General features: G+C 36.2%; 1 protein-coding gene across 1 annotated transcript in view; it reads left to right on the top strand.

Annotated features, from left to right (window-relative positions):
- The first annotated feature begins 7,290 nt into the window (after positions 1-7,290).
- Positions 7,291-13,216, top strand: part of pth1r (parathyroid hormone 1 receptor) — a 103,121-nt gene continuing 97,195 nt past the window's right edge. The window contains exon 1 of the mRNA XM_039657176.2: positions 7,291-8,287. Coding sequence (XP_039513110.2) covers positions 8,213-8,287 — 75 coding nt within the window. The 5' untranslated portion in view covers positions 7,291-8,212. The remainder of the gene's footprint in view (positions 8,288-13,216) is intronic.

Below are 13,216 nucleotides of genomic sequence, written 5' to 3'. Positions count from 1 at the left end.
AATGATTTTATTTCACAAATGTATAGAGGCTCCTGTTTTAAATGAGCTTGACGTCTCTATAAACGAGTTGTAAAATACATAAGTATATAGATAAATTGTGTGATCGTCAACCAGTGGATCTCTGAGCTGAGGGAGTGAGTGGAGGTGGGGCTCACATTTGCATATTCATAGAACCGTGCATACTTAACGAGGCAAGGGTGTCTAGTTACATTCAAGATATTTTAAGACTTGAAGAAAAAAAAAAACATTTAAATATGTAATTTTGGTGATCAAAGATGAGTTTTAAGGGATAAAATGATTGAGTTACTTTGGGATGATTGTGTTCAGCTGCTGATTTGGTCTTGTGGAGAATGCTTTAATTTCAATGTTAAATCCTGAGATTGATGCTGAATGTCCCTTTTGCACTGAGAGAGAAACCATTTTTCATGCATTTGTAAATTGCGCAAGATTAGAGACTTTATTTCTATGGAGTATTTTTCAGAGGTGTAATGAAACTTTATCTATACGGTGTTATTTATTTTGGGTTTTAAATATGTGTTAAAAAAGATTTGTATGTCAGTTGGCTATTTTTATAAGTAGGAAAAAGAAAGTCGAACACAATTTGGAGCAGAATGTAGTTGCTTTTTTTAAAACTTGATTTTGCTCATTGCGGGCGTATGGATGGTCTGATCACTTCTGAAGCTATTTGGTGTTGCAATGAGGCATTGTGTGTGTGTATTTGAAGGTGATTTAGGTGAATTTTTTGCACATTTCTTGTGAGTTGGGGTTAATCTTAATATTTATGCATATTGTAATTTAAATATACTGTGAAATGTAATTCTCTGAGATGGAGTGATGTTTGAGCAGTTTCGCGAGGGAATAGTGATCTCTGCTGGCCCATATGGGATATGTCTCTGTGTCTGTCTGTGTCAGACCTCAAATAAATAAGTGACTCAAGTATCACTCTAGTATATGCATATATCACAAGTATATGCTTTTCATAATACTCTTACAACCAAACATTAAACTAAATCAATGAAATAAAAGCCATCTTTGGCCTTGAGAAGGCAGAGAATGCATGAATGGGATTAAAATGTCACAAATAATGTTATAAGATAATGCTTTAAACAAAACAAAAACAGTTTTTTTGGTGAATGAATCATCATGGTGAATACATGAATTGATACTTTTAAATATTAAACCAAAACTACCAGTAGGTGGCGACAAATCACTGTGTTTATGAGCGTGTCATCGAGCCATGCATTCAGTGATGAAGCAAATTCACTTCATTTAAAATCAGAAAAATAAATATGCAATGCATTGGCAACATTTAGAAGACAATATTTTAAATGAAAAGATCTTGTGAACTAAAAAGTGAACATTAGACTTGTTGGTGTACCTGGTGAAAAAATGCATTAGTAGAATAAAGTAACACATTAATCGGTGTGTGAACATGTCAAGTCGAGGTCAAGATGAATGCGCTCCAGCCAAAGTGCCTTTCAGTGCCTTTTTTATTTTTTACCTTTATAAAGGGCAAAGTTTTTCTGTGGCTTTTGTCACTCCTCGCTCTAGGCTCGCTCTTAATATGCACTTTAGCCTCTATTGCTGCTTTCGGTTCGGTTATATTTGTATTCTTATTATTGGCAGCTCTATAAATTGTACAATATATATATTTGCACACATGTATTAATATAAATAACAATCCTTAGGAGACAAATAGGGCTTTGCACACTTGGGTCTTAAAACATAATGCTAACACTTTACAATAAGGTCAACATTAGTTAAATACTTTAGTTAACACGGACTGAGAATGAAGAATACTTTTACAGCATTTATTTATCTTAGTTAATATTAATTACAACATTTACATTTACAAATATTAGTTAATGTGCTGTGAACTAACATTAATACACAATGAACAGCTGGATTTGTATTAACTAACATTAACAAAGATTTATAAATACTGTAACGAATGTATTGTTACATTACATTGAATATTACATTGATGCTGTAAAGTGTTACCAAAATAATCCTTAGGAAAACAATAGTGAAATAGGAAATAGGTTATCCCTCAGTAGTGGCATTTAACTGTTTTATATACTGGGATCCAGCATCCCACAAAGCCAAAGGTTAAGATAGACGACACACATCATGTCACAATCTACTATATAAGCATTCTGACATGGAAACATTTCTCAGTTGCATTAGGTCAAAGCACACAACTCTACGTACGGCATTTGGAGAGCAGCACACATGTGTAAAGCGGCCCGCAGACGTCAGGAGTGTGTGCTGAAGCTGGATGTCTCACAGAGACCCAGGTGAGTCAGCGCCAGCGGCAGAACCCCAGCTCAGGGCCTTCCTCTTCCAGCTCACTGGCCCCAGCTCAGCCAGGGACAAATCAAGGTCTTTAACATGCTGGAGACCCAGAAGTCTCTTGAAAGCCAGGATTGTTAATGCTGTAATATGGAATGGGGCACAAGCCTTCACAAAATAAATAAAATGTCTGAAAAAGGGGAGATTGAAGCATTTTTATTTTATTATTTATTATTTGAGAAAAAAAAAATATTGTGTACTAACAAGTGTATTTAAAAAGTACTGTGTGACTGCATAGAAACATACAAACACCCACACAAACATCATTTCAAGCTAAAAACAAAGCTCTGGAAAACACACACAACATTCTAGCATTGTTGCAACAATATTGTCACTCGCACATATCATTCACTTGAAAAAAAAAGTAATATTCTGACCAATCAGAGCAGAGTAGACCAAACACAACAGACTGGACCATCTGACCAATCAGAGCAGAGTAGACCAATCACAACAGACTGGACCATCTGACCAATCAGAGCAGAGTAGACCAATCACAACAGACTGAGCCATCTGACCAATCAGAGCAGAGTAGACCAATCACAACAGACTGGACCATCTGACCAATCAGAGCAGAGTAGACCAATCACAACAGACTGGGCCATCTGACCAATCAGAGCAGAGTAGACCAATCACAACAGACTGGGCCATCTGACCAATCAGAGCAGAGCAGACCAATCACAACAGACTGGGTCATCTGACCAATCAGAGCAGAGTAGACCAATCACAACAGACTGGGCCATCTGACCAATCAGAGCAGAGCAGACCAATCACAACAGACTGGGTCACCTGACCAATCAGAGCAGAGCAGACCAATCACAACAGACTGGGTCACCTGACCAATCAGAGCAGAGTAGACCAATCACAACGGACTGGGCCATCTGACCAATCAGAGCAGAGTAGACCAATCACAACAGAACACTGGGTCATCTGACCAATCAGAGCAGAGTAGACCAATCACAACAGAACACTGGGTCATGTGATGTGACCAATCAGAGCAGACTGCTGTAGGAGACTTCAAACCCAACATTAGCCTTTAAAATAGTATAATAGGGGCACTAATGTTACCATAGCGCCAGCCACAGATGCAGCATTATAGACCCATAGACCTTATTCAGAGCAGCGCCATGACAGGTATGAAAGTGAGGGATAGACTTACCGTGTTTCCAATGGCATCGGCTGTAAAAAGCTGAATAAAGCGGCTAGGTTACTTACAATTTTCCACAGCTTACATTGTCAGGAGTTTTTTGTCAACTGACATTTCTTTGAGAGATATTTTTCCAGTGTTTCATGAGCAGAACAATCCGAAAACACATTAAATAACAGTACAGCCCATTGAAGAGATATACAGTATGTCTATCCCTCACAGCCTCGCTTTCATTCTCATTAAAAATCAAAGATGGCGCTGCTGTGAATAAGGCGTATCGCCTCAGAATCTGACGCAGCCTCTCGTTCCCTTCCCAGGGAACTGGGTTATACAGTAACCCAACAAGAGGTTTTTCATACACATGGAAAATGGTGAATCAAACTGAAGCTGTTGTTATAATTCACGACTGTATAAAAGCTCAATTTGTCACCCTTGGCAATCACACACAATCACAATCTCAACACACTCACAGCAACAATCAGAGACATTATCACAGGGACTGCCTATAAGCAATGCACTTAAACATATATATGTACAGTATATATGCAAGGGCCCATTTGGACTGTGTAATTTCAGAAGTGAACAGCTCTCTCCGCCGTAAAGAGGCTTATCACGGTCCTCGTAAAGCTCTGCTCGCTGGAGGTGGACGTAATGTTGGCAGATGGCAGAGATCAGAGGCTATCTGTGTCAGTGACAATATAGCGACTAATGGAAATACTGCAATATCCACTAATGATACAGGCTTATAATGTGCACTGAGTGTGTGTGATAGGGAAATGAAATTGCCGCCTTCCTTTGGATCTCCACTGCAGGGGTTTAGTATCGCTGGGGATTATAGGAAGAGTTCATAACGCACCCTTTCTTCTGGTTCTGGACCTGCAAGGTTACTTGGTGGCATTTTTTGAAAAATGATAATGGCTAATTTGCTGTGAAAACGTCTCAGTTTGGAACCATATAAGGATAGGGTTATTTTTAATCGTTTTAAACTTTGCTGCTTTGAGTGTGAGTCATTCGCTCGTAAGCTTCAAACATGACACTGAACCTCCGCAGAGGCAGATTTACTGCGTAACACGCTCTCAATCAGCATATTCCTAACACACGTAACCCACAGATCTCACCGCTTATGAAAGTGTTAAATTTAGAGGAAAGCCCTTGTTTTGGAAAGACTAAAAACATGCCCTTTTAAGTTAGATGAGTTTATTGTGTGGTTTCATCTAACAAACACACTAAAAAATATTGTTGGTTTAACTTAAAAAAGTAAGTAACCTGGTTGACTTAAAATTTTAAGTTGATTGAACTGGAAAAAGTGAGTTAATACAATGAAGGAGATTGATTTAATCATCAGAAACTCAAAATAATAAGTTATCTCAAGTAAATAAATTAGTTAAGTAGATTTGACAAAAGAAAAAAATGTTGTGATAACAAATCTTGAAAAAATATATATATATATTTTTTACAGTGTAGTAGGAAAATAAACGTAATTTAAATCCCCTTAAGAGCTTTTAAAGTCGCCCTGTATACAGTAGTCAATCATTTTATCCCGTAAAACTCATCTTTGATCCCCAAAATAACATATTTAACTGTTTTTTCCTTGAAAAATAAATCTTCATGCCTTGAAACATCTTGAATGTAACTCGACACCCTTGCCTCATTTAGTATGCGCGGTTCTATGAATATGCAAATGAGCTCCGCCTAGTTGACGATCACACGTTGATCTGATTGGTTACAAGGTCGTTTGTGACGTCAGAAACACCGGCGATTTCACACCGTGTTTTTGAGACTGTCTTTGATAAAATTTACACATGGTTTGTCTTAAAGCGAATTAAAAACACCACATAGACACATAAACAACATTAGATTTCCACCACAGGGGGACTTTAAGCTTCTGGCAGGCGTATATATTGCCCCTAGCGGGGGAGATGGTCTTTTAATCAGTGGAAAATTTCATATTTTTTATTGAGCCTAAAAATCTTTTACTTGAATCACTAGGACATCAGGGATATAAAATATAATCGAGTGTAAAACCACCTGGAATGCCCAAACATTGGCCTCTCAGTCCATGTATTTACAGCAGAAGCGTTCACGTTAACTCACTCAGGGAATAGTTCATGGCCAGAGGAAGAAACGCTGATGTTACCATTTATGAGACGTTTCTTTGCTCCAAAATTCTTCCAAACAAAGACAAAACAGAATCAACCCTTCTTGCGTGTTGTTTCTGAATAAATCATTTTACGAATCATTTTTAAGGGACTACATCAGCCAGAAATCAGTGAAATGTTTGACAGACTACTATAATGAGTGTATATATCCCAGTGAAAACATAAATACATTTGAGAATGTTATTCATATAAAGCCATTGATTCAGAAAATGGGATTACCGATGGCTTATCCAGGGATTTTTCTGGTGTATTTGGAGCTTCTGCACACTATCATTTCTAATATTGCACAACAAAACAGATTTGGGATTACATTATTTATAACTTTAGTAGCCCGATGAACACACATCGACACAGTATTATGGCTTTATTGAGACACCATTTAGTAGAATATACATAGCCTACTTTTCAGATGTCATGCAAAATGCCTATTTAATGTATCTTCTATTTGTCTTCATTTTTTTGTTGCAAGAATAGACCTTACACTTTGTTATAAAGCTATAATGTATGATTAATATTGTGTATAAATCAGTTTTCATCAGGCCAATCATCTGCACAATAACTCTTAAAGGAAAAAATAAATATAACGATTAATCTCTTTCATGACATGTCAAATGGATTATTTTAGTGGACGATGTTGCTTATTCAGACCATGAAACAAACAAACAAACAAAAACACTTTCTAATTTTATGAATCATCTTATTTTCTTAAGATTGTAAACGTTTGTCTGATTCTGCATTCTTTGTAAACTTATGACATTAAAACTATTCTATGCATGTTTAGCATCACCATTGCTATCCTCATTCCTGTAAAGCGATCAGACTTGTGCTTTTTATCTGGTGAACCGAGTGCCGCAACTTTTGTATAGATGATTTTTACCTTAATAAACATGCTAAATTAATTTAATATATATATATATATATATATATATATACTTTTGCATAGATGATTTTACCTTAATAAGCATGCTAAATTAATTTAATATATATATATATATATATATATATATATATATATATATATATATATATATATATATATTATTTTTATTATTTTTATATTATTTTTCTGTGTGATAGGTAGGTTTAGTGTAAGGGTCAGAATAAATATACATTTTGTACAGTATAAAAAGCATTACCATAAAGTCCCCACAAAGATAGTGTGTGTGAGAATAAAAAATTAAAATAAGCAATAACATAAACGAAGCCAAGTGTGTAAACCAAGGTGTTGTCATAAGTGAACTTGACTGACTGTTCAAGAATGCATTTAATGAAAGAGCAAATATTAAGAAAAGCAAAAAAAATGTAAAACCATTTACTGAAAGATATATTTCTGAGGCCAGCATTGCATTAGCATATATTCATCAGTTGCATCGCACGGTGTGGACGCGCGCCGCTAATAAACGCTCTTCTGCCAACATAAAGCACAGCACTGAATGCGCGGCTTGTGCGAAAGGGGCGTGTCGTTTGAGTCGTGGTGTAATGAAACCCTGGAGACCGTGAGCCAATCAAATCCTCCCCCTCCCCTCGTGAGCCAATCAGAATCCTTCACGCCGGTCAGCGATACCTGCCTCTTGTATCCTCTACTCCTCCAGTCCAGTGCTCTCAGAGGTTCAGTGAGAGTTGTGCTAGTCTGACTGGAGGCGTCTTGTCAAAGAGGACAACTTGCTTTAAAATAACCTGAAAACAACTCATTCTGGGTTTTTTTTTCTTCAGCGACGCGGCGTACGTAACGTGACGTCAATTGTGAAGTAAACGTAGGAATCTGTCCTTTTAAAATATCCCACTACACGTTTGTTGTACCGCCTCTCAATGCGGCTGTCAGATCAACATCTGCCTCAAAACTTACGCGAATATCCGTTTAGGAACAGATGTGAAACTTTCAGTTAGTTTTGAAAGAGCCCAACAGCCTGTTTTAATTGTTAGTTTACATAAAACGAACTTTAAGCGACGTCACATTTCAATAAAGACACCATTTTGCGCTTTAAGTCTGTCAGTTAAACTCGCTGACGGTGTCAATGAACAGTAAAAGCCCGCGAATATTTCACGTATTGTGTATTTCGGTTAGTTTCAGCACATCGATCCATCATAAGTGTCTTTGTGCCGGTATTTGTGCTGTTTTTCGGTGTCCTGGGGAGGAAAAGCCGATGGTTGAGCCTGAGGGACACCGCTTTATTATGTCGCTTTTTTTACAGCAGGGCTGAAGGGAAATTTAAAAGACCTAAAAATAAAGTGTCGGTTTCTACTCCACAAAGAATCATTTGAACTTCCTACCGCAGAAGGAGAAGGACATAAATAGTTCTGACATGTGGATGTAATTTCAGGAAAAAAGGCAGACAGATGCAGAGAAATAAAACGCGAGCGGGAGAGAGAGAGAGTGGGAAGAGATCTGTGACAAGGAAAAGCCGTGAGAAAATATTCATAATTTCACAAGCGAACGATGTAATGGGAGGGCAGCAGATGGACGAGAAATGACTGGCTCTTTATCGGCGCTTAAACAGACGCAAACCTCAGAGAAATCCCGTGTAATCTGACAGCAGTTTGAGTGAACCGAGGCGGGATGGGAGCCACGCTGGTCGTGCACACTTTAGGGCTCCTCTTCTGCGGCACCTTGCTGAGCTTCGTCTATGGGCTGGTGAGTTTCTTTCTTTCTTTCTTTCTTTCTTTCTTTCTTTCTTTCTTTCTTTCTTTCTTTCTTTCTTTCTTTCTTTCTTTCTTTCTTTCTTTCTTTCTTTCTTTCTTTCTTTCTAATTCTGGTAATTAAATAAATGGTAATTGTCTCCGGTCTTCTTTCGAAGCACTTACTGATGTTTCTGACTGACTTTCTTATAGATGTACATTGACACAAGTTGAAATTATTTAAAGATTATATGGTATCTCATCATGCAGCCTCGTCTTTTAACTAATAGCCTTGTCTAATCGATGTTCTGTCTTATTTTACTGTTGATTGATGGTGTATTTGTCTTCATTCGTTATGCTTTATGTAGACTACTTACAAAAACATCAAGCTAAAGACACAGTCCACACCATATAAACCTAATTTTGCCTTCACATTGGCAAAACCTTGGTTAAGTGCCTTCATTACAGTCCTGATATGATGATGGATGCTTACTTAAAGGATGTCGTCCTTTACAACTTCACACAGTCAGATGTGGACTGTATAACTAAAGCCAGTCTATGGAGAAAGCTGCAGTTTATCACTGTATTTTATACTAATGTATTCTCGCTCCCAACGCCATCAGAAACTGAAGCATGCTCAAACATTGCTTTCAATGGCTCTCATGTGTCTGATGAAGATGGGTTTTGCCTCCATTTGAATTGTATAGATAGATGATTATAGATACCTAACTTTGCCCTGACCTGCAGGCCTGGAAAACTACATAACCAATGCTAAGAATAAGCAAACTGTAGCTGTTGAGATGTCCTTTTTCCATCAAATCTGTGTGAATCTAGCATAGGTGCTTTGAATGGTCATCAATAATGAAGTCTTTCACTATTTGTAATTACCTTTTAGCATTTATCAGTCAATAAAGTATTGAAGATACAAATAAATCATGTAGAAATGAATATGAGGACTTATGCTTGTACATTCGTATATTTTTTGTTATAGATTTGGTGTTAAAATGTGAAAAGTGACACTTGAAATTCCATGTACACAGCTTGGATATAAACACTTTATTAATTAATGTAAAAATACGAAATTAATGCACATAAAAGTGTAAACACAAAAAGTGGGACAGAACTTAAGTATACGGATTAGTTTGGTTAATGCTCACATTTTCGCTCTGTTTGCGTCTTTATGTTGACCGTCTTTGAATTCATTACACAAATTATTCTTGAGAAAACGTGGCAAGCCTTTAGCAAAGGAATCACTGTTTCATCTCAAACAGAAATTATTACTTTGTGGCTGTTTGAGATGCTTTCTGTGACGCATTCTGTGCATTCTGACAATTTGAGCACATATTCGAGGAAAGTTTGAGTCTGGATAATAATACGGTATAAAAGTGATGCTGCGTGACATGAATGCATTATGCAGATTGCCACTACATTTTTTTGTTTGCGGCATCTGTGTTGATGTATTTACTGTGGCTTGGAGACTGAAGTTATTTGTCGGGTATTTGTCATTTAGTGATTGAAATCTTTTGGCGTACTTGGCATTGCTTTTGTCTGTCTCCTTCACTGTGGTTTTTGTGTGTTTATGTATTGTGTTGCCGGTGTGTGTCGATTGTATTTTGTCAAATAGAGAAGAAAGAATGTTTTTTCAGCAGTAACTGTGAAATCATTTATATATATATATAAATATATATATCAGACATCTCATGTGATGACCGTCTGTAGGACGGAAACAGTCATTTTTTTTTGCAAAAACTGACCCAAAACAGTCCAAACATGGTTCATTCAATATTTTTCTGTGAAACACAATGTTTTCAACCCTGAACATGTTCGCACTCCATCAACGCAGTCACATCTGATTCATAAGCTAAAACTGAGCATGAAACACATTTAAGCCTGCCGTAATGAGTCTTCAGTGTTTGAATGTGTTCAAGACTTGAGCGTGACGGCGGATGGATCATTAGTTTTAGGTCTGTTTCTCACACACAGCAATCGTTAGGCCTCAGAAGTCTTGTTGGATGGTTGTAATTTTATAATAAATTGTGACTGTGTTTGTATCTGCCGTTCTGTATTATATGGGGCTCAAAAATGTCTTACGGTTTAATGAAAATAAAATTACCGTGGGTGTTTAAATTGAAATTTAGACCCCAACACATGTTACAACGACAAAATTATACCCTAGTTCAATCCATGACGACGGTACATTTCCCAGTGACTCGGACTCCCAAGGTTTCCCATTGAAAGCAATGGAGTTGTTGTTGGTCCAGAGAGTACCTTTAAGTGTCTTAAGCATGTTATGCTGACTCTCGAGAGTGAAAGCGGTCAGATGGATTGTACCTCCTATTTTTTCCAAACACATTTTCTAAAATGGCACCATCAGTTTTTTTTTATCTTCAGAGGAGCTGCAGGATCTGGTCGAGCATCAGAACTGAAAATAACGTTGGAAGTGCATTAGATGCTGAATGTGATTAGGCAGAGCGTATTTACAAAGTGCCTTAAAAGTATGAATTGTGCTTGTTTTTTGGCTGGTTGCTATGATGTTTCTTTGTCGTTGCTAAGGTGTTATGGATGCTGCTTGGTCGCTATGGTTGCTTGCTATAATTATGTTCGCTATTGTTTTTTTTTTTATATAAATATATTCACCAGAAGCAGACTTGATGTAATTTCCCTTGAGTAAAATATACCCACATTGTAAAGCTCAGTTGTATTTTTCTTTTGTCTTTATTTCTCTAATACAATATTTTGCTGATCTTATAATTGGTTCGGATGCTTGTCGTTCACATTATTACAAACATGTGCCGTGGAAGTATGTACACCAAAAAAGCAAACAAATCAAAGCCTTTGTGTTTATTAATTGCATAAACCTAACACAGTTGCACCAAAGACACATGGTCTTTGGTGCAACTGTGTTAGCACGGTTTACAAAATGTTTTTGAAAAATTAATTGCATAAACCTATGTCATTTTAAAAGCTAGCAGAGCTCTGTTAGACATGTCATTAAAGTCTACGTTTAGTAAACACTGAGTTTTTATCTACAGTATTTAATATATATATATATATATATATATATATATATATATATATATATATATATATACTGTGTATATATATATATATATATATATATATATATATATATTACCCATGCTAGCAAATTGAGTCGCAATGAGCAAATTTTCACAAATGGGTGATTGTTATTTTCACATTCTCTATTAAAAACCTTCAGAATGATGTAAGATTTGTTGAAATCAGTCAAATAGACTCAGCAAAGTCAAATTTGAGAAAAATTTGTGTTTCATTTTTCTGAAAATCCCCTACCAACCATACCTTAAAATCCCTGGAAATAACATTACATTTGGAAAACACCGAGTCAAACCCAAATATTTCCTATATATCTATATTAGGAAAAATACATATTCACATTTTTTTACATGATACCACAATTGTTTGATAAACTGTACCGCACGGATCTTATAATGTTACACATCAGATGTTTTCCCCGAACAGTTAACCGGTATTTTGAGAGACATGTGATTCTGTATATGTGTGTATGTCAGGATCGCGCGCTCTTTGTACACACACGCTTCGGATTAGGACTGTGAAACGATTAATCGCGATTAATCGCATCCAAAATAAAAGTATGTGTTTACATAATATATGTGTGCGTAGGGTGTATAATTATTTTGTATATATAAATACACACACATGCATGTATGTATTTAAGAAAAAATTATTAATATATCAAATATTTATATTCATGTACAATATTAACCCTTTTCTGTCACCGTCCGGGACGCCTAACTTTACTTCACTATATTTCTATTAAATCCTAATCTAATTATGACAAATTATATATTTTTGGAAAGGTCTAAGACTTCTAATTAAATATTCGACTCCTGTTTTGTGTTAAAAATTATGTAGGAAGAGTAATTAATGAATTTATGACAAGAGTGCACCTCAAAAAATCTGCATCATAACAGGAGGTCTGACCTTTGTCCCAAAAAGTTGATGCACCCACTTTTAATCATTGAAACTTCTGTTTTTATGCTAAAAGTTCATAATAAAACATATAATCTAGTATTTTTCAATAAAAAAATCATTTGAAAGCGTATAAACTCAGAATTCATTTCATCCTGTGAAAACCATTTTATAATTGAACGTTGCGTTACCATAGAAACGGTACTTATTTTATGAGGCTCCTCCCCCCAAAGTGGGTAAAAATAATTTCTTGACAGTTGAATTCTTCCGTATTGTTTGAAATCGCCTTTCAGGAGGAAAATGCAGCCTGACTAGAAAAAATTGAAAACATTAATGTGCAGTCGAAAACCCTAATGATGTGATTGGCTAAAAATAATCAAGGATTCCCACAGCGAGTCAATGAAAACAGCGCATTTTAGGAGACCCGCTCGGAGTGATTCGGGAAAATCCGGCACAGAGATTTGGATTAGTTATTTATTGATATGTCCACATACCTACATAATGACAATACTGACTGAATCACTTATTTAAGGCCCATTCACACCAATGACTATAACTATAAAGATCATAAAATGTTTTTAAAGGTGATTCTAATGATATTTTTCTGTGTTATTGTTATAGTTGTGGTGTGGCCTGCTATTCCTTTATGTTAGTAAAGCAACATCTTTCTCATTATCAGTTTAGCTATTTTCTATGGTGTGAACGGGACTGTACTGTACATATTTTATGTTTTAAATGCTTTTTGCTGTTCATGATTTGCTATAATGGTAAAAAAATGGTAAATGGACTGCATTTATATAGCGCTTTTTTCATAGACCTAATGGCCACCAAAGCGCTTTACATTTGCCTCACATTCACACACTCATTCATACACCGACGACGACCTATAATGCAGAAATAAACACACTATTCGTAAAAAAGCACTGTGTAAGATGCTAGAGCTAAAAATAAAAAGACAAAGCACCACAGAATA

Source organism: Pimephales promelas, chromosome 5 (assembly GCF_988280905.1).
Source record: "Pimephales promelas chromosome 5, fPimPro1.hap1.1, whole genome shotgun sequence".
Lineage (NCBI taxonomy): Eukaryota > Metazoa > Chordata > Actinopteri > Cypriniformes > Leuciscidae > Pimephales > Pimephales promelas.
This window is presented reverse-complemented; position numbering and strand designations above follow the sequence as displayed.